This window comes from Calonectris borealis, chromosome 2, assembly GCF_964195595.1.
Source record: "Calonectris borealis chromosome 2, bCalBor7.hap1.2, whole genome shotgun sequence".
Classification (NCBI taxonomy): Eukaryota; Metazoa; Chordata; class Aves; order Procellariiformes; family Procellariidae; genus Calonectris; species Calonectris borealis.
Window position 1 is genome coordinate 45,561,560 of NC_134313.1, and position 27,124 is coordinate 45,588,683.

The 27,124-nt window shown below is 39.1% G+C and overlaps 1 protein-coding gene across 2 annotated transcripts in view; it reads left to right on the forward strand.

Annotated features, from left to right (window-relative positions):
• The window catches only part of ST18 (ST18 C2H2C-type zinc finger transcription factor), a 167,379-nt gene extending 140,255 nt beyond the window's left edge, over positions 1-27,124 (forward strand). For both annotated transcript variants that reach the window (XM_075141873.1, XM_075141874.1), the window contains 11 exons: positions 995-1,240; positions 7,289-7,404; positions 10,260-10,322; positions 11,031-11,099; positions 16,180-16,242; positions 16,338-16,418; positions 17,469-17,690; positions 19,753-19,841; positions 21,324-21,427; positions 23,653-23,796; positions 24,587-27,124. In XM_075141873.1, the coding sequence (XP_074997974.1) occupies positions 995-1,240; positions 7,289-7,404; positions 10,260-10,322; positions 11,031-11,099; positions 16,180-16,242; positions 16,338-16,418; positions 17,469-17,690; positions 19,753-19,841; positions 21,324-21,427; positions 23,653-23,796; positions 24,587-24,727 (1,338 nt within the window). In that variant the 3' untranslated portion in view covers positions 24,728-27,124. The remainder of the gene's footprint in view (positions 1-994; positions 1,241-7,288; positions 7,405-10,259; positions 10,323-11,030; positions 11,100-16,179; positions 16,243-16,337; positions 16,419-17,468; positions 17,691-19,752; positions 19,842-21,323; positions 21,428-23,652; positions 23,797-24,586) is intronic.

Consider the following 27,124-nt stretch of genomic DNA (forward strand, 5'->3'; position numbering starts at 1 on the left):
TATGCAGTGCTGCATATGGAACATGAGGGGAAATTTTTTGTTGCTTCCACTAGTAAGTTGCACTTTCGGGAGCTTCTCATCATTCCAAGATGAGGAGTTTGTACTCTTTTTCTGTGGTCAGACAGGGTAAGGCAGGACGGTGAGCTTTCCTTCTTTTGTTCTTCTTGTACAGCTGAGCAGCACTTGCCCCTTCTTGTGAGCAGGAGCTGCTCTGAGAGCTTCTCCCAGCCTGGAAAGAGAAGTTGGGTCTCTCCCCAAACTGCACACACCCCTGCAATCAGAGGCTGCCCTTTGCTGTACTTCCCAGGTAGCAAAGGCTTTTGGTGTCTCCAAAAGCTGAAGGTCTCCATCAGGGAGAACCTCCTAAAAATCCTCCTGTGGCTCCCAGTTTAGTGGTCTCAGTGCAGACCTGTGCCTTAGTGGCCTAGTCAAGCTATTGTTAAGGCAATATGTTATTTTGAGTGATGTACAAAACCCTAGTGAAATTTTTTCCTGCTGTGCTACTTTTAGGCATACTTCTTCCCCCCTCCTTCTCTCCCCCATGATGCAGATGTTGTAATATTTCCGGGATGTGGGGGGAAGGGAGGATATGTAATAGTAATGCTGTTGATGACTTAAACAATGCATTAATGCTTTTAACTGTGAATTGGGGTCATAGTTCTCTGTAAGACTGAAGAGATCAAGAAGATTTAAAGCTAAACTTTTTTTAAATAAAACTAGATTTAGGGTGTATAGGTTATGGTTTAGAGGCATCTTATTTAAATTCTGCTTACTATGTTTAAGCTGAGATGCAGGGATACCATTACTGAAGCTACTTTTAAGTCTGCCTAAGAGTTGGACATTAACTGATATAAATCGAAAAGCTGGTTTTACGTTCAGATAAATTTAAATAAAAGCATGCATTTATATTTATCCGTTAAAAGCACCACATGGTTATGTTGCAGCCTCACCATGTCCATAGCTAAACATGTCTCTGTTTCCTGTTGCATGTCAGGGAGCTGAGATAGAAGTGGATGAAAATGGCACTCTGGATTTGAGCATGAAAAAGAACCGAAGCCAAGACAAAGTTATGCCTCTCACTTCTTCCAGTACAGCAATTCCCACTCCTTCCTCTTCTCCTTTCAAAACAAGCAGCATCCTGGTAAATGCAGCCTTCTACCAGGCTCTTTGTGAACAGGAAGGCTGGGATACACCAATCAACTACAGCAAGACCCATGGCAGGAAAGAAGAAGAAAAAGAGGTATTTTTTCAGTTTCTGAGTGACAGTTTCCCTTGGATGAGTGGCAATATGATGACCAATCTAGTGCAGTTTAAAGGGAATCAATTTGCACAGGTAGAGATCTGTGAACATTGAGTTGGCTTTAATGCCTTCTCAGATGTGGCATAAAAAATCACTACTCGCTTTGAAAAATCTTGTTCTCAGACCCTACTTTCAGAGGTTGAAAACAACAACTGTTGATTTCAGTATGGGTTGTGAATGCCTGTAAGTCTCTAAGATAAGGAAATCAAAGTTATCCACAATTAGAGACTTTTTTTTAAATTTTCTTCCTAATAGCTCAGTCCTGTAGCACATACACCCAAATGACTTAGGGATGACTCAAAAAAAAGAAAGAAAATAAAAGAAAGAAAAGAAAAGAAGACAGGTTTTTTGTGCTGAAACTTAAAGTAATTTTTCCACACCAACTCTTTATAATTCTAGATAACTCATTATCTACGTATTTAAACATATACTTAGACCCTTGCCTGCAATATTCTTTCAATAGAAAACTTTTTCTTTTACGTTTAACATACTTCAAGAAATCTCTGCCAGTGAGTCTTTGATCTCACAAGTGAGTCTGGTGGTCCAGAAGTTAGTCTGCAAGCACAAATTCAGGAATAAAAAATTTTTAGGAATTCATTCCTGAAGGTTTTGGTTACAAGTAGCACAAGAGGATATGTACATAATTTCCACCAATTGTGATATTTTTTATCCCATAATGAAACAGCATAGAAAAACTAGATGAGTATATACAAGTGATTTCCCTTTTCAACCTGTCCTAGGAAATGTAAAAGCCTAAACCTGAAACGGCAGTTGCAGGAACAAAGATGAGCAACTAAAATTTCAGCAAATATTTTTATTTAGTAACTTTCCAACTTTTATACCTAATCTTCTAGACTGCCACTTCCAAGCTGATAATTGTCTTGATTTTGGTTTTGTTTCTGTTTTGCTTTTTCATGTCTTTTTATCCTACCTTGGCAACATGGCAGCATAGTCTCCTTTCTTTGTCTGTCTTTCTTATTCTTTTATTTTGCTGGCAAGTTTGGTTTTATTTTTTTCTCTTGAGCCTGGCTGTCAGAATATGGATTGCTTGCATTTTTCTTAGATCAGGAAGGGACCAACAGCACCTTTAAAGGCTAATTAGGTAAAATCTTGGTAATTAACATAGACAAGCCTGAGTGATAGCTTTCTGAAACAGAAAAATCTCCCAATTAGGAGTTTTTATTCAAATACATTTCCTCCCCATTTGGTTTTATATATCAAATAATAGCATTTGAACATCATATTTATTACAAAACTATCTTTTGTTCAAATATCAAAACTGGCACTTCAGGAAGACATAGACAGGGGTAAATCTATTTAGGGTTGAAGTTAGGGGATCCAGGCCTCCAGTTCCAAAAGTACCTGGAAGTAAAAAATGGTTCAGTTGTGTGAAGAAAAAAATCTGTCAGCACTGGGTAGAGACCTGTCATAAAGACACCTCTGAGACAGTTTGCACCACGCTGGATCATTTCTTGGAGGCTGGGTTGTCTTGAAGAGCACATTGTGGTCACCTCTGCGGGGCTGATGATGCTCCTTACCTCAGCAATGAGAGCACGATCCCTGTATCAGGGTTTTGGAGTGGGTTTCACACGAGGCGGTAGGCTGAGGGCTCAGGCTCTTCCCCATTCATGCCGCATAATGTGCAAGCACATCCAGCTTTGAGAGAACCGCCTTGCTGCAGGGGATCAATCGGTGTCGCAGACTTGGCAAGGGGCCTGTCCTGCTGCTCCTCCTCCCTGCTGCCACCGCAGATCAGCGAAAAAGCCATGGCAGGAGCACCTCTGCAGCCCCCCAATGCCTGCTCAACTTTCGGAAGGCCTCAATGGGTGGCTGGCTGCTTCCCTCTCCCTTACAGGGAGCTGGAGGCATCAGCCGACTACCCGACAGGACATAAAGATCCGCATTCAGGCACTCTTGCCCCTTGCACTCGGTGCTTTGACACTGTGCAGTTTGTCCTTAATCAAGGATCTGGCCCCAGACCTCTGCTGTGAGCTTTTGCCATCCCAGGGAGCGTTGACATGTCCAGTGATCCCAGGGCCAGAGGCTCTGTTTTGCACATCAAAGACTGGCAGTTATTCTCACGCAAAAAAAATGACTGATTATATCTATTTCTAATTCATTGTTATCTGGTTCATATGCACAACAGTTGCTTAATTTTGGTGGTAATTTCCAGAAAATATTGTCTCTCTCTCTCTCAGTGAAATAGCCTGTCCAGATGCCCCCTTAAAAAAAAAATTCTGAATTTGGAAAAAGCTCAAAATCTCTCCAAAAGGAAAGCACCGAGAAATAACTAGAGCTGTCAGTTAGTTCAACTGTCAGTTCTCCAAAGATTTCAGGGCTTAAAAATGTTAAAAGTGCCAGATGCTATTATCTGTTATTCATGTTACCATTTTGTTCTGGTCTTTGCTGAAATCAATATAAACTTCCATCTGTACATTAATAGAGTTTTATTGCTTGCTTGCTTTTTGTAGTGTGCATGCGTGAATACACACATGCTCTTTGCAGAAAATAGTAGTGTTTGGACTGATTGGGCTGGTTCTGATTTTCCTTTTAGTCTGGAATTCTTCAGACTTTTAATAGCATTTAGTTATAAATCTGTTCACATGGGAAAGGAAAAATTATACATAAGTTTGGACTTGACTAGCTGTGATGATCATCGCCTAACAGACCAAAAAGTGGGAAGTGCTAAAGGTGTTTTCCCAAAGGATTATCTCTGGCTCTAAAGCTAAATCACTGGAGAAACACACAAGCCAAAGCATGGTGCTCTGTGCTCAGTCCTAAGTGCAGAGGACCAAAAAATATTTGGTCTTTAGGTCTGACCTACTCGTTTCAGACAGATGCAGTCCTTTTTGGGCCACATATACTGATGTAGGGTCCTAGAAAGACAGAGTTTCAGTATTCTTCTGCCTGCATTCCCTTTGCACTGTCTTCCTTTTGCAGCTTCTACACATCTGAAGATTTTATGCTGCTTAAATAATACCAAGTGTTCCACAAGGTGCTAAGACAATGCTGGAGAAATCACCTGTTTAAATGTCTATATGTTTCCCTCATTCCTGGGAAATATACTAATGGATGTTAACAAGCTGTATTCCCACTTTGGTCCTTATTACAATTTTTCTTTTTCAAAAGAGCAGTTACTATGAAATTGTAGTTTTTTATGTATGTATGTATGTATGTATGTGTATAGCTATTGGTTTAAAAAAATTACAAATCTTAATAAATCAATTTAGGAAATTCACAATTAAGATTTGAAAAAAATGGATTATTTCAGAGATAGAAAATGAAAATACTGCAATTCTAAACTGCTGGTATCAGTTATGCTGGTGGTTGTAGATGTACTCATGTCAAACTTCATCTTGCAATCTTATTTTTGTTAAATGATTCAGTGAAACATCATTAAATGAAGTTGTGAACTGCAATGCTGTAGTATTTTGTCAAACCTTGGTATACATAATTCTCAATCAGTCCTCTCTGTGCAGCAGGTATCAGACAGTGACATGATGAATAACTCACACAAGTTACTGGTCCATCACCAGCAAAAGATCAAGAGATATCTTCCATTTTTGATAAAGAACACAAGCTATATATAGGAAAATATTAATAAACCCTGCAGCACGAACAGTTACAGCCACTCTTGTTTGCTGCAGGTCATCCTGAGGTACATCACACAGCTCAGGACCCCAGTGGAGTGCCAGAGTGGTCTTTCCACCCCCCTCTACTCCAGGCTCATCTCAGTTGGACCTTTGACAAGAAGTGGAGGAGGCTGATGTGTGCCTGGTCTTGATACAGTTAGGATCCAGCCAAGGCATGCACTAAATTTTTAGAAACACAGCATTGGTCCTCAGTTCAGTGCTACAGATGTAGCCTATCGGAGTTAGCTGATAGAGAGAAAACTGATAAGCCAGCCTTCTTTAACCTCCACTACATTAAATGGAAACCACGCTACCTGTGTTTTTTGAAGTTATTTTGACATCTGACTCCTTGCAGCTGGCAACAGAGGGTCCACCATTTTGTTGCTTCTTTTGGGAGCTTTTGATTTTACAGTGACTTACACTGGCGATTATCCCTGTAGGAGCTTGCATTTATGTATATATAAGAAAAGCAGGTAAGAACTTGTGGACAGAGAGAGTCAGGAATTAGAATCCTCATTCTGCAGATTGCAGTGGCAAAAACACCCCCATATGCCGTTAGAACCAGGGTTTAACTCAATGTTGGAAAACAGTCTTTGAGGTTTCCTGAATCTTAAACAAAGCCGGCATTCATTTTTCCACTTTTGGTTTTTAGCATTTACGTTTCCATGTTTGGAGGACTTTCAACTATTTATTATTTCTGTATTAACATTTTAACATTGTTTTTAATTTTCTCTATTACTCCTTATCTGAAGCTTTCCTTTAGAAATAAAATTCTAAAAACCTGAAATATATCTTTTTTTTTATTTAAAATAATTACTCGATAATTACTATGAAAGAGTGTTTAGAAAAGCTGAATATATGTATTTTTGTTTTCTATATTTGTAGCAGATGAGATTATTCTGAGACAAACTAACCCCACAAATGTGGTTGCAAAAATCAGTAGTAATTGATATAGCAATAATATGGCATGGTTTCTATATGTATGTGTAGTGGGAGTTTCAGCAGGCAGTAGGTAGCCAGTACCAGAAAGCAGAAGGAAGTCATATTGAGGATCCAGTCTCCAAACAGGCAAAGATGAGCTGCCAGAATTGAGGACCATATGGAAGCTTTATCAGAAGAAACACCCCCGCAGAGCTTACAAGTCCCATTAGGCAGAATCTCCATTTTCAGTCCAGCTTCTCCTCAGCCCTCCGCTCTGTGTTAACAGCTCTGCAGACATCCCTGCCCCTCCGTCCTGGCACGTTCGTCAGCTGCACAAGCCCAGAGCATCTATGGCACCAGCCCCGTGAGTTTAGCAAGAGCTGGGAGCTTCTCCCCTCAACCACAGGCAGCAGTTTCTGCTCCTACAGATGATAATCTCTGGGCGATACCTACCTGAATATTGGAATGGAGTCACAAAACCAACATGAAGTCCCAGAAGGGATTAATACAAATTTGATAATTGATGCTATGGGCTTTGGAGGATTCTTGAATGATAGAATATCCACAGAGCACCCTTCCAGAAATGAAATACTTATCCTTCATAAAAATAATAATAATTGAAGGCATTAATTCTCAAAACAGTATAAACCAAGCTATTTTGAAGTGATCAAAGAAAACTTTTCAGAAAACAAAAAAGGAATTTCCTTTCAGGACTCCAGATTTCCAAAATGCCTTCCCATGGGAGTGAATACTCATGGTCCATACCACCCATCAAACAGCACTGTAGCAGTGATGATTTTAATCTACAAATAGTAGAAATCAAGAACTACCCTTAGCAGCCTGCTACTAAGAAAATTTCAAAGCTGTTTTGTTTTTATGATTCTTATTTTAGCAAGAATGTGCTCCTTAACTAAGATGTCATTCAGTTCTAAAAAGCTTTGCATTTACATATGTTTATGTATAATAGGTTTTTTTTAATTTATGATTGTAATTTTGTAATTCACAGTACAATGGTACTCACTTCAACTGTATACAAAACTGTACTTGCACAGAAAAAACACGGACATACTTGCTGAAGTCTTGTTTGGCTCTATATATTCAACAACTGCTTTTATTTTCTCTGTGTATTTTTCTTTGGTCTTTATCACCATTTTATAAATCTAAACCAAATTTTCCCTCTGTGCAGCTTAAAACAGCATCCACCTTCAGAAATACTTTCACAATTATACAGTTCAACATTTTAAAAAGTCTACCTATGAGATCCTGAATTTATGATGTACTAAACTTTCTTCATCTCTCTCCATTATTTCTTAAGACTTTTTTTTTAATGTTTCCAAGAGATTCTCTTCTTGCCAGAGCAAGTTATTTGTTGTATATGTGGGAGACCTTGAAGAGAGAAACCTTCCTTCTGTCACATTCTCATCTAATATTTCAGAAAGATCCAGTGAGCTCTCCAGAAAACATGGAGGAAAAGAAGTATCCAGGAGATGTCTCCATACCAAGTCCTAAACCCAAGCTCCATTCAAGAGATCTCAAAAAGGAACTCATCACGTGAGTCACAAAAGATGCCATGTTTTCCTCTGCCCTGCTAACGACTGACTACGACGTTGTTCTGAGTGCTGGTTTGGAGCAGATTTGCAGGAGCTGAGCAGGGAGACTCGCATGACAGTTCACTGCGGGTAGTTCCCTGTTGCATCTATGCAACTGGGTAGACGTGAGGTTTGGAGAGGAGACAAGGCCGGGTAGGCCTGGGGGTCTGGGCAGATTCATGACTAACGTTATACTGGGTATCACTCCTTATCCCTCAGATAGATAGGTAACAAATGGGCAACAGCTCCTTCTGGTGTGCTACAGATCGGCTGTGCTAATGCTTACATAATTAAATAAACTTTATTTGGACAATCGTCATCATAGATCCACTGTTGAGAGATTGCGGAGAAGTGCTGGGGACTTCTCATATAGGAAACATGCAAAGTTCATAAAAAGATAAAACACAGGACAGGAGCTGCCCCAGGGTTTTCCAACCTGAACAAAAAATCTATGTTTAAGTCCTTCATCTGCTTCATTCAAAGCAGAGATAGTTATTCTGTCCTGCTGAAAATCCAGTGGATGCACAAATTCACACTGTGGGAGAATAGGCTGATTCTCTTTTCCCAAGTACAGAGACTCGCTCTGTCTTAAGCTCCAAAACTTTACTGTCGAAAACTGCAAAGAAAACAGGATAATTCCGTTAAATCTTTCTGCGTGCAACAGCTTGTTTCAGTTTAGAATCCTTTCAGTAAAATTGCCCCAACAAGCTCATAACACCAGTCACTTTTTAAAATCTTATCTAGGCTCTTCACAAAACCCCTTTGGATTCATGTCAACACCATTTTGATATCAAGAGGGTGTTTTCACTGTAATAGTCTACTAGGACTTAGCAATCATTTATACCACTTTTCTTTCTGTCCCAAGCCAAAGTAGGTCTCTCTAGACAAGTGCACTCCGTATCGCTTCATGATGATAGCCCATAATGTATCACCTCAGGCTCACCCAGAAATAAATGAGTCGCATCCTGTCACCTTGTGTCCTGCTCCCCAGATTCAGTGGCACTGAATCAGTTAGATCCGCCTCTGTCTTTAGAAATTACATTTCCCTGGGGCAAGCTGCTGTGAAGAGTGATTCTTTCCCCTCATGCGGTGCAGTCTGCATGTTGTCTACTCTCCACATTGTATCTACGGTTGTAGTTCATGACCTAAATTGCTACAGGTCAGGTTTGTTTTGCCTCTTCTAAAACAAATGCATACAAAATTCACTGAGAGTTTGTTTGCTGAAGACTAATGGCTTTTCTTTTGTAATATTTATTCCTTTGTGATATTGACCTGTTTTGAGATGTCTGTAAAATACTTTTCTACTATCCTAAATAATTCCCAAAGTATTTATAAGGGTGATGATCAGCTTACAGTGGTTTTACTGTGTTATTTTCAAACAGCTAGTAGAAACAGGTATCTAAAATGTAGCTGTCCAGAAAATTAAATAAGAAATAATTTTAATTTATCAGAAGAATCTATAGGTAATACAGGGAACAGACTGCATTTCTATGATCCCATTGAGCTCAGAACTTGTACAGAACAATTCAATACAGGTGGCTCCATCATGAGGAAGTTTTTAATATGACATAAGCACTTGCAGAAAAAAAAATTCTGACATGGTTAGCTCAGTTGCAGTGAACTAATTTAAAAATACCATCTCCTAGCATATGCTTTCTATTTTTCCATATTAATTCTCTTGCCCATAATTGCATTGCTCAGGTTGAACTGGGCTGTGAAAATGAGGCTGATGTCTTCCTAAGGCTTCTTTACAGGTTTGAAAAAGTTCCTAGCACTCTGCCAGCTCAGACAAAATAGCCGGGTGAGGATCTTAGGTACCCCTTACTCATTACTATGGAGCACCAGCTAAAAGTTTTTGTAGTTTCTGCTTGCCCTTCTTATCCACGGGCCCAGTGAAAGATGGCACAGCCCTTTTTAAGGTGACTCTGAAGGGTTGGTGTTAGTGTTGTAAAATACTGTAGAAAGGTATACTTAATTCACCTACCCCTCCCCCTCCATGCATAAATTGCATTTCTTGATGTCTTCGCCCTCTTGCAGAGGACTGTATCCCAATTTGATAAATGAGCTCAGTGCTATGACTGAAGAAGGGCTGAGTAAAAACAGAAGCTATAACATCTTCTCCAGGTCAAACATATCTCCATCTCTTGGCATAAAGGGACATATTTGTTGTGCTAAATGTACACCATCTTTGTATCACTTCTCAGTTCAGCTGAGAAACATCTTGGGAAACTTTTGTGCTTAATTCTGAACTTCAGCTATGTGAGCTTGATGCGCTTTCTGTTCCGGAAGCAACCATCACACCTAATTTTTCACTTATGTCAGCAAATAAAGATTGGATGTGTTTCTAAAGAAGGTGCCTTATTTTAGTGAGAAATCGAGGTAATTATTTTGAAAATTACTGTTCTCTGGCCTGTGTTACACAGGAGATCAGATCAGAAACTTCATCGCTAATGATTATGGATTGCTGTCAAAATTTGGTACCAGTAATGAAACTGTCCTTTTAAGAACTCAAGTCTCAACCAAAAAATCTACGCAAAGCATGGTGGTTTCAGATGATATAGATTAAAAAAATAAGGTTTTGACTCGTTTGCATGGTGGAAATAGGAAAACTTTTTTCCATCTATGCTTCAAGTAATAATTGAAAACTAGAAGTGTTGTGTAAGTTTTGCTAGTTTTCTGTATTGTCATGATAGTGTTGACATGCGTAATGATGAATGTGATTGCCCTAAGGATCATTACGTAATACACTGTAGGGTAGGGTGAGCTATGTGTGGTATTATACATACTCTAATTTCTCTTTGCATCTTCTTTGCCTAGCTGTCCAACTCCAGGATGTGATGGTAGCGGTCATGTAACAGGAAACTATGCCTCACACCGCAGGTAAGAAACAACAGGAAGTCTAAAGCAGGAAATAGAGCTACTTTTAGCTATTGTCATCTTTGAACATTTTTATACTAACCATGGATAAGTATTCAAAACTGGTTTGCAGAAAATAATCCATACAGAAATGTGGCTGGTTTTCCTGGGTTTTATATTTTGTGAAGGTTTGGGCTCAATAGACTGATGGAGTTAAGCAGCATGTGCTTACTGCTGTAGCTGCATGTCTTAGCTGAGACCTGTAGATAAGTCATTTAGTAAGGTTTTCATTTCCCTAAGTATACAAGCACTCTGTACAGATGCTGGTGTACAAGATTTTAATGAGGTTTCTGCAGGTATCTCTATGAATGGCTTTGAAATTCCTAGATCTCTTAACATAATCTGAGGATGCTAAATATTTTCCTCAGAGTAGCCTACTGTCAACCTAGGGGTTGAAACTGCCCTTCATGTAGGCAACATAAAGGAAGGACTCTCTGTATCACTGCCTCCCCATGCAAAGCTTTACAGGGGTTAGAAACCTTTGGTCCTGATTGTATATGTTTCCAGTAATTTAAGAACTACAGCCTGATATTGGCTGCTCCTCCTTTGCCAAGAGCAAATATTTGAGGATCTCTTTTCTCTCATTCTAAGTCATAGATTGTCTGGAGGTTGATGTTTTAAGAAAAAAAATGTTCTGTTTTAGTAAAACATTTCACATCATTCTTTTTTCAGCGTTTCTGGGTGCCCGTTAGCTGACAAGACATTAAAATCTCTTATGGCTGCTAACTCTCAGGAGCTTAAGTAAGTATTGATAATAGCACAAATGTTATTGTTATTTATCTTCAATCCACATGTTCCCTACGTTAATGCAGTTGGCCATTTGAATTGCTCTGAGTTATGTCAAACCTTTTTCCAAAATTTGAAGTGAATTGGTTTGAAAGCTTTTGAGTGAAATAGAGTTTACTTTTCTCCATTTGCCTTTCTTCATTTTTGCACCCCTCCATTTTCATGAATTAACCAGGACCTGGGGGGAAAAATTGTAAACACTAGGAGAGATACTGTTCTCACAGTATTTCTGAATCAGAGAGAAATAGAAAATATCTAACATGTAAGACAGATCTGGGAAATAACTCAGTCTGATACAGTTAGAACAAATTAGAATTATGTAGTTAGAAATAAATCTAGTTAGAATAAATCTAAAAATGAGACCAGAACTCTTGCAAATCATTTTTTATCATTCACTACCATAAACTATGAGTTTAATGTCACTGAAGCAGACATTAAGTCATATGATTTTGTGCTGGCATAATTCTCACCATGAAATGTCACTTACAAAAGGACTGTGCAGGCTCTGCTATATAGACAGATGTATAGGGACATATGAATATTTCAAAAATCTGTAGTCAAGAGAGGCACTGGCAACCAGTCATCTAGTTATTGAATTGGCTTTGTCAATAAGGATGTAGGGAAGAGGAAAGGATAATTAGAGTTCTTTCATAGCTTTCCCTCTGCAACTTGTAAATTGGATCCCATAATAGATGGCTTGGAAAAACTCGTGAATGCGTGTGAAAAGGGGAGAATCCTGTGACTATCCTTTCTGTCCTTTAGGTTCATCCCTAGTCCAGATCGAAGAAAATAAAGTCTGATCATGGTACTATTACGCTGTTCTAATGGTATTAATAGTAGGAATGATATTTAGGCTTGACTCAGTGGTTTAGTCAGAAGCTAGCTTCTTCAGATCAAATGTTAGTGGTCTCATCTTCTAGTCCGACAACTTGAATTATAAACAAAATACTGAACTGATGGTAGCTATGGAGTTTAACCTGCTGGAGATGCAGCAAAATAGCAGGCAAAAAGAAAAGGCCATTTATACGGGCAACAGTTCAAAGCAGTTCCCAAAGCCGTAGGTAAACTGACACACTGGCACAATTCTTCAGTTTTTCCATCTCGGAGTCTTAAAGGTATAAAATTTAGGTTTAGTTTGTTTTAAAGAGAACAGCACAAGAAGCAATGAACTGACGTGCGAAAATGCTGACAAATTTGAAATCATTTGCTGAGTCATATATATTTGTCCCTGCTTTTGTTGGCTTTCTGCCATACGTAGACACTCACACAAATATTTTGAATAGTTGCTCCTCATGCAGCGCCCCCCCCCCATATTCATGTGTGAATAAGGAAATTTGCATACCAATATGGTTATTTTTCCACTAAAGCTTCTAGAGTTTTGGTCATGCCATAAGGAAAGAGGAGCAACAGCATATGACTTAAATGACAAACCGCACACTGTACGCCATGTATAATAAGTGAGTTGTGAAAGACAAAGTCAAAGTTCATGAACATTTCACAGACAAAAATATGTTGCATAACGCACTTAGCATTTAATTTCAATTAACTAGAAAAAGAGCAAAAATCCAAATCTGTTCACAGACAATTTGCAATAGCAAAAAGGGCTAAATAAAAGTATTTTCCACAAACGTACCACCTTATTTTAGCTTCCCGCAAACCTTGTTCAGGTGAAATTTTAAACAAACCTCTGCTTTTGATAAGCGTTTGCTAAATGAAATCATACATTGAAAACTGCAATCGAGTCTGCTCTGGTATAGTACAGTGATATCAATAGTTAATTTTACTATTGCTATGTGAGCAGAGGGCATAAATGCTCATAGAATCAGGCCATGCAAGTACCCTTATGTAGTTAGGAATGAATATGAAAAAGCTGTGTATTTTTCCCAAATGTTATTCACGTCTAATTTGCCAGAATCAAGATACGATTTTGGCTTTAATTATGAAACTCTAAGCCAGCGAAGATACAAGGCCTCCATGTGATCTACAGTTTGGAAATAAGGAAGATATGTTCAGAAAGTGAGCCATTGAGTCAGTTTCAAGAAATGTTAATCTGAGGATTCTTGCTTGCACACAGCAATCTAAGGTGGTCGAATTAAAACATACTAAAGTTGATGATGACTCATTTTAAAGCTATAAGGGAGAATTATGACTGATTGACCTATTTCACCAAAGAGCTGCTTATTAAGCCTTAAAGAATTTTAAAAGTCTACCTCAGAAAGATATTTACTTACAGTTCAGAAACTTTAAGGAATAAGTAGTCAGTCCTATCCTTAGACAAGTTGATTCAGTGGTTATATGTCAATTTTAGGAGAGATTCTAGCAGTTCTTCTAGACAGGTTTCACACAACACACATTGATACTGATACATATTCCGTAGGCAGCATGACATATTTCAGTCAATAGTTTTCTCAGTTGACCTCTGTGGGTTTGCCTTAACTAAAGTTCATATCCAACCATCTCTGTGAGCTTTCCAGGGAGTAAAAGTACCAGAAATGCTCCTAGATCTGCAGCTCAGTGTATCAATTCTATGTGTAGCTGTAGTTCATTTACCTAAAGATAAAGCAACCCTCTTGGAGAAGGGAACAAAATAACAGGTACTCAATGCACAGTTATAAGAATTTCTGTGTTAATTCACTGAGAGATATGTTCTTGGAAAACAAACTTGATGAATTGTAAAATAATCTGTGACCTACAACCACTTGAGTGTTGACATCTTTTAGCTTGAGCTCCTGAGGCCTCTGGCCCTCCAATGTAAGTTTGATTTTCTTGGCTCTGCACGGGAATCAAAAACAGAGGATGACTCCCTAAGTTGGGGCACTAGGCCAAACTCATCAGCCAGTTAAAAGCTGATGAAGATCCACAGTTTTACTGACTGTAAGGCAATACATTGTTGGTGTATCTTGTATTGTGGATTTTCACAATCTGTACAAAGATATAACCAATATTCGGAAAACCCAACCCAGTGGTCAAGCTTAGGAGTTTTGCTAGTAAAGCTTCTTACTAATTTGTCAGTAGTCCACCTGAAATATCATCTTATAATTTCATCAGTATTGATAATATCTCAGTCTCAAATCTTGAACGACCTCAAGGATACTTTGGACTCTAACCTGATTGTGAAATCTAACTGCTGCCTGAATCTAACAGAAGTGGTAAATAAAGATGGGGAGATTTCAATTTGGTTCAGTGCCTTTTTTAAGTCCATAACTCTCAGACTCATGATCTGAATGTCTCCCACAAAGAGCTCTTACTGAATTAAAATCCACGTCCAGTGTATGTGGACAGCTCTTCCATCTGTGATCATCTGATAGAACAAGTAACCAAAATTAATACCGATAGTATTTGGCAGGTGTTCTGGATTTACTTGTGAGCATTCACTCTCTCCAGACATCTGCCCTTGCTGCCTGCTCCACATGACATTGTGCCCAGTCCTTGTCCCACACTCAGACAGGTCAACATTTATCTCTACACTGTTGAGCATATCTGGCACTCTGCAACCCACACCTCTACCTTCGCTGTCAGTGTGAGGCATGTCGTTCTGCCAAAATATTTTGTTCAGAAAATGTCATCATGAAATGTTTTGACATTATCTTTAAAAAAAAAAAGTCTCCCCTTTCTTCAGTTGAAATTATTTGCTGAATTCTACTTGAATCAGTGAATAAATTTGTTCATGTCCAAAAGAAATCACATTTTTGACAAATTAATTGTTCACAGAAAAATAGTTTTAAATATTCTGTGAAGAGATACACCTGCACACTCAGATGTGATATTACAATTATATTTGTAGGTGTTTTCCATGTCAGCCTACCAACGACTAGATTAAATCACCCACCTTCTCACCTCAGGAAAGATTCAGTACCAACTGAGACCCTTAAGAGAGTGTTGAACAATGCAAGTTTCCTTAATGGTTCATTACAAGATTACTTGGCACAATTCTTTCTGTAATTCTGATTCTCTGTAAAAATCATAGCATTCAAAAGGCCCTTAGGGATGCTTAGCACAAGAACTGTGTGCTGTATGATACAGAAATAGCTGGCACAACTTCTAAAGGTAAATATTTCTTTTGTGCTGCTTTGTGTGCTGAGCTGTGTTTCTCTTCTCTTAAAAAAAACCCAACCCAAACCAAACCAAAAACCCACACAAGAGATACAATAGCCTTAAATGAAAAAAACCCAAAATACATCTGAACTTCTGAGATGGAAGGTGCTACCAGTAAGGTCCTGCTCCAAACCCCATAGAAGTCAGCGGAAAGACCTACTGACTCCAGGAGGCTTTTGGAGTGCATTCTTCATGCACGACCAGCAAGTAAGAAGCCCACCCCCCCAGACCACTTGCAAAAACACAGTAACGGGCAGGTTTGTTTCTTTGCATTTTATGGATGTTTTAGTATTAAACAGTCGTACTTGAAAGGGCTTGTTTGTTGCACACACACAGAGAAACCCCTTAACTATGAGACATAAGCATAACCCAATGGCTAAGCTGAATACCCAATTGAATCTAGCACTAGAAAGATATGGTCCTGTTATATGCTTACAGTGCTAGAATTTAGAATTATTAAATTCAAATTCCAGGTATCATCTACTGATACCCAAAAGTAAAACTGCTTCTCTGCTTCCATTTTCCCTTCTGTAAATACCGGCAAAGTGCTTATTTATATCTGTACCTGAAAACATCAGAAGAATAAACAACAAACACATAACAGTAAATTTACAAATAGATCTATATCAAGTTGCCTTTTTTTTTTGTAAGGTTGATCCTGTACAAGGAAAAATGTTTGGTGCAAACAGTGTTATAAACTAATTAAATCTGCACATCATATGCAATATATTTCACGTTCCTTACTAAAACTCTGTTATGAAAGAAAAAAAAAAAAAAGGAGTCTGCTCATTTAAAAAAAAAATCAATAAGAACTAGTTTTAATTATTCAACAAAAGCTCTGCTGTTCTTTCTTCCACCCTAGACAACATGTAGAATGTACGTGTTATTTACTGTGTACCTTTGAAGCCGTATTTTGTAAGCTCCCTGTATTATTCCATAGGTGCCCGACACCTGGCTGTGACGGCTCTGGCCACGTGACAGGGAACTATGCATCCCACAGAAGGTAAAAGCCGTTCCATCACACAGGGCTGCAGCGCTTGGGGTTCTCAGCAAGCAGCAGCAGAAAGAGGTGGCTTTTATTCTGTGTGCTTCTTTCAGCTTATCTGGTTGTCCTCGTGCCAGGAAAGGAGGTATCAAAGTGACTCCTACCAAGGAAGAAAAAGAAGACCCTGAACTTAAGTGAGTACAAAAGCAGAAGTCTACCAGCAGTGAAGGGGGAAAAAAACCTGTAAGAGCTCAGGACTTGAGGCATCATAGGAGATGCCCCAGTTAATCTGAGCCACATGATGATATGGCCTAGAGCTGGAGCCGAATCAAGTGTTTCTGCTTCTAGCGAAGCTGGTGGAGTCCCTCACCTTGGAGCTTGAACAGTGAGGAAGGATTGCTATATCTGCTTGCATTGGTCCAATTATTTTAAACAGTGCTATGAAAGTGCCACTTGGTTGGAAAATTTGGCAAAATGAAGGAAAACAAATTATTTCTGCCTGTAGTGAAATCTTGACATATCAGCTAATTAAATCAGAGTGACACCTTAAAAATATGTCCCAGAGAACTTAAATGTATGTCTCATGTCTTTCCTCTATAAATAAATTACAATTTCACTTAAGGTGAAAACTGGAAACTCAGCAGAGACTCACTACATTCCTGACTTGGACGCACATTCCATTAAAATCAGTAAATGATAATTGCCAGAATATAATATGAAGATTTAGTTGCACACCCAATGTTGTTGTTAATACTTGCTAATGATGTATGAGAGGCTGCATAACACTGACAGAGCAGTGCAAAAAAATCCCAAACCTTTCTTTGCAAGTATTTGCATGAGATGATACAAGTTTTCCAGGTACAGGAACCCAGCCTCTGTTTCATGCCAGAAACCTAGAGAGAGAGGAGAGAATGTTCACTTTCCATACACTTGTAGAAGCGTGATTTCTTGCCTGTGATAGAATTTCAATTTTCTTTTCTGGTAAAATACTATCTAAATGAATGTTTTAGTTTCTTAGGCTCTATGACTGTATTTTAAATTGCCTAATCTTAAGATCAGCTGAACCCCCATAACTCAGCTTGACATGAATTGGATGCTCAGCTAGTGTGCCTCCGGGGACCGAGTCTTAATCCATTAATGCAAAGTGGCACAGGCAGCTGGAATGATTTTCTCAGACTTTCTTGAGACTGTCTTTGCCTGCTCTCTCCAGCGAAAACAGGGGTTCTTTTGCTGTGTTTCTGTAGATGTCCAGTGATAGGCTGTGACGGCCAAGGTCACATATCAGGTAAATACACTTCTCATCGCACTGCTTCTGGTTGTCCTTTGGCTGCCAAGAGACAGAAGGAGAGTCCCGTCAATGGGTCTTCACTATCCTGGAAACTGAACAAACAAGAGCTGCCACACTGTCCTTTGCCAGGCTGCAACGGGCTGGGTCATGTTAATAATGTTTTTGTCACCCACAGAAGGTATAACTTTGTGTTTTCTCTTTTATTTTTCCTTAACATTCCACTGTTGAATTGGCAACATGTGAGGTTACAGTCTGAATAAATTGTGCTGAAGTCTTTTAAGTAACAACATAGTTTACATTGCAGCTGAAGTAATATGGATCAAAATAACTTTCAGAGAGTTGGGATCAACTTTTTACTCTTTTTCTATGTTCCCATTGCAGTGTGACTTTCCAGGGTCTTTTCTTCAGATTAGCACAGTTTCTATATGGTTTAAAATTTAATAGAGTTCTTTCCTAGGCAAATATGGAGCTGTATCTGTATAGCTTTTATGGAAAATGCAAATATCACTGAAATGCCACCAGAAAAGATTTAGCAACAGCAATGGCTGCATTCGTTTCATCCTTCTACCAGTGGAAGAGCTGTTTTCATAAACTTTATATTTAAATAGCTAGAACCACACAAAAAAGCAAACATGTAGGACTCATACGGATTACATAAGTTTGAAGTTATAACAATCTGACAAAGAAAACTATCCTTACAAAGCAGGAATCACACATATAACCAGTAGCAATAAACGCTATGATTTTACATATCACTGTGAAAACACTAGTATGATTTGACCATGTTCAATCAATATTACTCAAAGAATCTGGCTATAGAATCTGAATTAATACCTGGTAAAGTTTGGTCTTCTGTCTGTTATAGGAATTAAGTCTATATTCTGTACTTTCTTTCCTTTCTTTCTAACACTCTGAACCAACTTCTCCAATACAAGAATGTCCAAGGTGACTTGAACAAATTCAGTCAGAGTCCAGTGTTACCCTAACTTTACGATCTACATCCCATGTTAAAGTCTTTACATTAGGACACTACTGTAAATTGGGGCTAATTAAGTGAATAACATAAATAGTATGTTAGCTGGTTGCAGCTCATACTACAGATGATTTCTGTCCTGCATAAGGCTGGATCACACTCAAGGTCATGTTAGTTAAAATGAGGTAGTAAATATAGCTTTGTGATATGATATCCTTTCCTAGGACATTTGAAACCTAACAAGTAATTCATGGCTTTGACACATTCTTCCAGTTAGTTACCTGCTCTGGGCAGAGATACTAAGAAGCATTTTAGAACTGGAGAACTAGCATCTTTCCCTTTTAGCTAAGCCAGTGTGAAGATAACTTACCCGCAAAAGTTGTTTTTTTTTTTTCTTTCCGTGTGGAAGCACCATGTCTGCTAGGATTTTTGGTTTTAATTTTCACACACACAAAAATCAACCATTTTTCTGTGGAACAAAATTTTCCTTCACTCCTTACTTGGCTACATCGGAATACAAATCCTTCTGCCAGTTCTTCAGCATATGGGTATTTCTTCTTTGTTATTTATAAAGATAGTATTAAGACAGTGCAATTCATCTTAGCCCTTTAGTGGGCTATAAAAATTGCCTCAGATAATTACCAGCTGATGAAATTGTAAGCTTTGAAATAGCAAAACGTAATTTAATGTGAACAGTGGTTAAAAAGCAAACTGACTATATAATAGAACCATTCAAAAAAGCTATTACAGTCTATAGGATATATCCAGAGTTATTATTGTATTGATCATTATTATGTATCAACAAAATGATACAATAGTTGTGCACCGTGGAAATCATTCCATTAACTAATTTTTTTTTAGGATAGTAAACTTACCATTTTAAAGGACCATACTGCCACTCTCCTCTGGAGCACAAGCCCTCAATAAAAACAATAGAGAATTTTTATTTATAAGTGTTGGAACGTTAAGAATTCTGTAAATGCATCTTCACATAACTTAACAGTAGCTGCCACTGCTATTTTGATTATTCTGAAATATGCTTAAGAGTTGTTTACTTATAGGTTGAGATTTCTGTGTCAATTTTCAAGCTGGAATATACAGTTAAATGGCTCTTTACGAGTTATGTCATTCCCCGAAGCTATGCTATAATGGAGATACTGATGTGACCTTAGGTACAGAGGTCTGTCCAAGTGCATGACAATATTGCCTGAAAGGATTGTTGCCATTTTCAAGTGGGTGCTAATGTTTTTTTTCCTATCCGTTTCAGCCTGTCTGGTTGTCCTCTGAATGCACAAGCCATAAAAAAGGGCAAAATTTCGGAAGAATTAATGACTATCAAGCTTAAAGCAAGTGGTGGTAAGGAGATTTGTAAAAGATGATGACATTTACTTAGATAGAAGGGCCCTGACTCCCATTTATACTTATGCCCTATTATGCCATTCTGGCATTAATTCTCACTCCTTTCAGTTGTCTCTAGCAATAACAAATCTTGAATAACAAAAATCTTTGCATGAGAGATTATAAAATTATTCTCATTTACATCATGATAACTCAACATTGAGGGTATGCTCTCATCTTGTCTCAGAACATTATTTTTTGATTTGGAGATGCTTTCAATATTGTTATTACTAATACATTATTAGTTACAGATCAAGAGGACTTAGCTAGCTGATGACTAAGGTAAGAAGGGATAAATATTGTGTGCAGAAATTGACTCCTCTCCCTAACTTGAATACTACATGGTTTGGTATCTGTGCAGACAATTTTACTAACCCAAGTGTAAAGGAACAATTACCAAATAGTTATAGGGACAATATGTAGGAGTCTCCTTTCTTATACTCTATGCTTTAGAAAGTTGGGCATTGAGCCAGGATTCAGCGAACTCAGTCTTTATACCTCCGGCTGCTGAGCAAAACGGTTGTGTTATGCTGGGCAAATGAGTTTGCTTCCATGTGTCCATGTTTTCACCGGGGCAGGGACTGCTGCTTACAGATTTCCCAAGCTGGCTCCCCACTAGACTCAGTTCAGGGCTCTAGGTTTTAAAGCAGTAACGACAACAGTGGCACAAATCTCTAGGCAGAGTTGGTCTCAGAGTGATACTAAGCAGAAAGAGGGACGTGTATTGCCAGCAGCTGTAGCTGCTCAGTATTTTTCAGGACAAGGCTTTCGTTAAGGACCTGAAGATTTTTTTTCTTTGCCATCTAACTTGCGGGGATGTAAAAGTCTTCCTTCCTTTTTTTTTTCTGTAATGCTGCTTAGATTCCTGACAATTTCCCTTTTGCTGTTATTTAAATTTCACTATTTATCACATGTAACTAAGGCTGTGCTTCTTGAAGTTATTCTGTACAGAGATTTGCCCCCACAGAACTTCTTGCAAGATCAGAAGGAGGTACAGATGAGCTTACTAAAGTCAGCGATTATACTAGTGGAGATGTTACCCTGGGGTGTTCCCTGCAAAGCGAAGGCTTGCTGTTACGTTTCTTTTAAAATGAAAAAACCCATTGTAAATACCTTCTCATGTTTTATAATAAACTTTCCACTTTCTGGGCAATTTTTCCTTTCTGTACCCTCCAGCTTGTAGTTGCATGTTGCACTGGAAAAAAAGAATTGTGAAACACAAAGGCTCAGAAAGCCCCTACTATGTTTCAGCTCATATAGATGTTTTACAGCTAGGAAACAATTTTGACAGTAAAAGCGAAGCAATTTAAGGATCAATCATTTGATCAAAAGCTTGTTATCTTCCTCTTGTTCAGTAACTGGTAACTCAGCTTGTTACTCATACATCCATTTACATGTGGGCACTTTAAATCTGATATTGGTATTTTCAACTATTTGCAGGTATTGAGAGTGATGAAGAAATCAGACACTTGGATGAAGAAATAAAAGAACTGAATGAATCCAATCTTAAAATTGAAGCTGACATGATGAAACTTCAAACCCAGGTATGACATTGACGTGAAAGTTTTACCTTTTCTTATGCTATGTTTAAGTACAATAAATAAATTAAATGCTATGTAAATGCTATGTTTAAACACAGTAAGTCTCCTGTGCACTTGTTTTCCCATCACTCTGTGGCACTTGAAAGTACCAAAATCCTACATGTTTTTTTGTCAAGTTTTTGTTTGGGTTTGGTTTTTTTTTTTTCTGTAACTAAGCAGCAGGTTCCTGGGTATTGTCTTAAAGATCTGGTGAATGACAAATTCAGGGCACTTTGGACCTAATCTTGGCAAACTATATTTACCAAACAAAACATTCATTTTCCTTTGTTGACCAAACCTCTGTTGACCAAACCGTGCAGAATCCCATGACTGTGTTTTTTAGGGAGGGTATTACCTCTTGCCAGCACACTCTAACTCTTAATGCGAGTTGCCTTTGTTCTTATGTGTACCTAAGAAAATCTCTCTAGTTCAGTCCACCCACTGTCAAATAGTTGAATTTTGCTTCCAGGCAACACCTGGTAAAGAACAGATGCCTTTTGCTAATTTGTGTAGCAGACGAGTTTGACGGGAACTATGGAAAAGAGTAATTTTCTTTCATTCTTTTGTATACTGGAGAGATTAAATTGGCTTTAAGATGCTGATTGTGGTTCTGTGGAGTGAGCTGAATACGTTCATCCCTACAGGGATTCCTATATGCACCTGGGAGTTCACCTGGGCAGACTAGGTAAAAGCAAGAGCAGAAGCTTGCTCAATATTTTAGGAATAAGAGTTCAAGAAAAAAGTTCCTAAATGAGATCTGGGAACTGAATATAGGTCTAAACTGATATAAAACAGAGTGCACTGTAGTTGTACCAGAGTGGAATGTACAGTGTTGATTCATGCTGCTTTTGTAATAACCACTGCGTGTATGGTCTAAATAAGGGCGAAGTTTATGCCACCTATGCTGGATCTAAATGATCTGGCTTCACCCTGCAAAGGTTGTGGGGATACCCATTCCAAATTGCACTGCAGTGAGGGGGGAGTGGTGGTGGCATTCAGTGTCTCGGGACACTTACTCCAGTCCTCTCTGGCGATCACTGTGCCTGATCTGAGGCAACACGTCCCCTACACGGCTTGCTCTCTCTCCTTTTATTCTAGCCCGCCCAGGTGTTAGGCTGCTGCAAGCACCCTCCAGAGGAGAGGTTGTAGTGAGTCGCAGGCAGGCAAAAAGGGGTTCCTCCACCTGGGGACAGTTTTGATGTGTGACATTGTGTGAGGAAGGGAAGTAAAGTGGTCACAGCAAGAAACATTTAAGTAGTGCAGAGATGTGCATCCTAAGGAGGAGAGGGTGGGCATAACAGCCGTGGACGTGACTCCATCGCTCTGTGCCTTGCAGAGCCCTGGCCAGGCACAGGGGTGGCAGCCCTTGGTTCTGCCCTGCCCCGCTGCCCCACTGCCCGCTGCGGGGTGAGGAGCTGAACAGCGGGGAATCGGGCCCTGCCATTGCTGCCTTCGGTTTTTCAGGACTGCTTTTGACATATAAGCCTTCAGAGCTGAGTATATTCCCAGTGCTCTCATGCTGAAAAGATATCATTTTGCTACCTTGGATGCTTTTTCCTGCTCTTTCCAAGCCCCCCGTTTCCATCCTGTTGGTCGAACGTTATCTTTGCGATGATCGTTGTGTGCTCAACTTCGCAGTTTCCTTTCCACTCTATTTTTCTCTTGCTGTTTCCAGCGCCAGCCCTGTTGCTAATCCCAGCCAACCCACAGCTCTACCCTCCACCCAGGAGCGGGGCAGGAAAGTAGCACAACAGCTAATACCCGTGCCCTTGCTATTGTGGTCGATCAGCAGGGATGCTGTAAGAGCAGGACAGCAATGTAAACATCAGCCTCCTCTCTCTTTCCCTCCACTAGCCCTGCGGCCACACTCTCCATCCCAGCTCCACGCTGACCTTCCCCCCGAGCTCAATTCCCTCCTCCCGCGGTGGGGCACCCTCCAGCGCCTCGCTGCCACAAGGTTTCTCCATGAACCAGCAGCAAAGTCCATCAGTTCAGAGTGAATACAACCTCTCCCTTGCTCTGAATATTGCATGGAGAAGTTATGTCTATCCTAAAAAAACATACCTGAGTTTCAGCTCCATCGTGGCCCCTCTCATAATCACGTGACTGCCATTTTGGGTTCAAATTGCAGTTACAATGCTGCCAAGGGTCTGTCTGTTTGTGTGTTTGTGCCTGCCTGTGTCTTTTAGATCACATCTATGGAGAGCAATTTGAAAACAATAGAAGAAGAGAACAAACTCATAGAGCAGAACAACGAGAGCCTGTTGAAGGAGTTGGCTGGCTTAAGCCAAGCCCTCATCTCCAGCCTTGCTGACATTCAGCTTCCACAGATGGTAAGACCACAGCCAGCAGCTTCGCACCTTCTTTGAGACTGTTTTGCCAGCACTTGAAGCAGATGAGCAAGCTCAGGGACCAGCAGGAGCTGCATTAGCAGAGAGCTCTTTTAGCCTCATTTACTTTGCAGAGATGCTGGATGATGAAATCTGTGTGATAGCAGACGCAGTTGCTTCCAGGACTGAGCCAGCCCTGGTATCTCTGCCCTGTATTGCCCTGTGCAGGACAGGCTTTTCCCTACCTGAATATCCACCCTGCACAAAGAGTGAAAACTTCACACCGAGAATCCTTGTTTGCTCTGCTCCTAGATCAGAACTTTAACCTGTTTCATACAGGTGATTTTTCTGGAGCCAACAAAGCTCTACCTTCTCAAAAAGTCCGCCTCCTTGATGTCTTCCTTGCAAACGCAGGCCAAATCCACAAAGGTTCTCGGGTCTCCAGAGTTACAGTCCCCTTTGCCAACCTCAAGAGTGCCGCTGGGAGGTTAGGTGAGGACAGTTACAGGGACGTCAGCCACAATCCCAGAGCCAAACAGGACACAATAAAAAAGCAAGTTACACTGACAGTATCGCCAACCCCTTTTCTTGCTTGGAGAGTGTGTGGTTCCCCCAGCACATGCAACTCCCTTCATTTCTACAACCCCTCCATTAATTTGGATGGCTGCCCTGTTTACGACTTCTCCCCAGTTGCCATATTGCTGCTTTTCCATGCTTTGGGGTTGGGTGTTTGGGGTTTTTTTTGGTCTTTATTTCCTCTCCTACAATTATAATCTGTTTTGTCTTCATTTAGGGGCCAATCAGTGAGCAGAATTTCGAAGCATATGTAAATACACTCACAGACATGTACAGCAATCTGGAACGGGACTATTCCCCCGAATGCAAAGCTCTGCTGGAAAGTATCAAACAGGCAGTGAAGGGCATCCATGTGTAGGATGTGAAAGCTGCTGGGCAACAGAAATTACTTAACAGCAGTAAACTCCAGATGGATCTGTTAGGAGTTCATGTACTGCTAAGGGGTGTAGGTTGCCATGCTGCATTTACAATTGCAACATTGCACTAATTTTTTCCCAGCTGACATAAAAAAAAGAATAAAACCACAACAGACTATTTGTATTAACAGCAATGCACTCTGTTAGTATATTGTATTTATTTCAGTACAACTTCTTTTTTTTTCTTCTTTTGCACTCAGTTTTTGTAAAGTGAATGTAAAAAGTGTGTGCGACTATTTTTTATATTTTTTATTTATTTCTAATCAAAGAGTTGTTTTTTTTATCTTTTAACAGCATTTTTGCGGCCTGCCATATTTTTACAAATGTGTTTATTAATTTATTTTCCAACGGGATTTTAAATGGACTGAAAAGTTATACTGTAAATTAAATAACTTGCTGGGTTTGTACAGGAAGAAAAAAAAACCTATGAAAGTAACAAATGACTGAACCGTGGTTCTAGTTTTATTTTCCTCACATCCTGCTTTTTTATAATGGCTTTTTATCAGAGATGGGTTTGCGGTAACATGAGATGTGAAGATGCATGGAATGAGAAGATAAATGGTGCCCACTAGTGGGGAACTCGGGCTCTTAAAAGCACAGTATGCTGGAAAACAGTGTGTTAAAGAATACGTTAGCAATAATGAAATATAGCAATCAGCAAAGCACTTGACTTGGCTGTGTGATTTAGCCTATGCGAATGATTATTTAAAATGTTTCAAGAGAACTTCAGATTTATTTTACCACTGCAGTTTTTTTCAGAGTTAGCTCATGGCGGGAAATGACAATTATCTCTAAACAAGAAGGGTAATTTGATAGGACTGGTACTTTTTTAGTACGAGACGCTGAGGTTTTAACCAAGTGACCAGTATTGCTATGGATTTGGATTTGAAAAACGCAAACGCATCCCAAGCCGAAGGCTTTGTACATAATGAGTCGAACACATCTCCCCTGAAATGGCATTTAATACTGGTTTGAACTTAGCGGCAGCTGAGAAGGCAGCGGTCTGGAGAGGAATAATACCACTCCAGCGCAACGGTGGTTGCTTTTCTCTTTGAACGAACGGTAGCAACACCGTGACTGGTTTCTCCCATCCTTATTCACTAAGACTAGGCTGATACTGAACTTGTTACCAGTCTTTCGGTAGGGTACCAAGTGCTATAGAGCATACAGACAGACGGAGGTGCGGAAAGACAAGCACTTGCATGGAGGTGCTGGCGTGCGCCTCGGTATCTGGTTAGCCTGGGTGTGGAACTTCTGAATCTGTCAGAAAGTAGCGGTTGCTATAACAGAGGCAATGTCTATTTCAGGGATTGTAAGTAATTAAGCATTGTTTCAAAAGTTTTTTTTATATTTATTTTTTTTAAGAAAAAGGTATAAACAACCAGCTAAACTGCCTTTTTTGTATGCACACACACCTCACGTGCATATGTGCCTCAGTGTAAATGTATACATGGATCTAGCGTGTGTTTCATTTTTCCGTGCTATAATGAAAGTGTTTATTTTTATTAGCCTCATTTATATTTAGATTGAATATGATGGCATTCACAGGCTTGACATATACAATTATATTATTACTGTTCCTGCACAAAAGTACTATTCAAAAGTGATTCAACTCTCATGCACTGTGGTCACTGTTCTGCATTAGGTGGGGCTTGCTTTTTGTTTGAGGGTTGATTCAACTCTCCGATCTTAGTTTAGACAGGGGAAAATGTATGTTCTTAGGAGCTGTGTTTATTTTTAAATCAATTTTTCAAAAGCTACCATATGTGCTGTCTAATATAAATAGGAGGACACCAAACAAAAATTTGCTATTAAAGTTATTGTCCTTGCTAAAAAAACAAAAAGCGAACATTTGTTATACTTGTTAAATGCATACAAAATGAGTTCACTCATTACAAAGACTAAAATTTAATTTACTAAATATTTTAACAAATTTGTTATATATTTTATTTAAGTAAAAAAAAATCTCTTACTGACCTATGTATTTATTATTATGATTTACTATGGCTTCAGGTTAATTTATCTGTGTTTGGTTGTTTGCTCAGGATGTTCTGTGAAGTATGTTTGTATTTATTTGCCTCCCTTGTACTTGATGTGTTTTGTAATGTGCACTGATTTTTTTTTCTTTTTGTTTTTCTTTTTTTGTGTTTAAATGCATTGATGAGCTATACTGTAAATTAGACCTTTTGTAAAGAGCAATGATGTATGCATTTTTTAATTTGAAGTAGTTTGTATACTGTTTCTTCATACAATTAATATTTCTTACATCAAAACAACAAAATTGTGTTCTGTGCTGTACATTTGGTGTATGGTAGGAAATAAAATTGATAATGAAACAT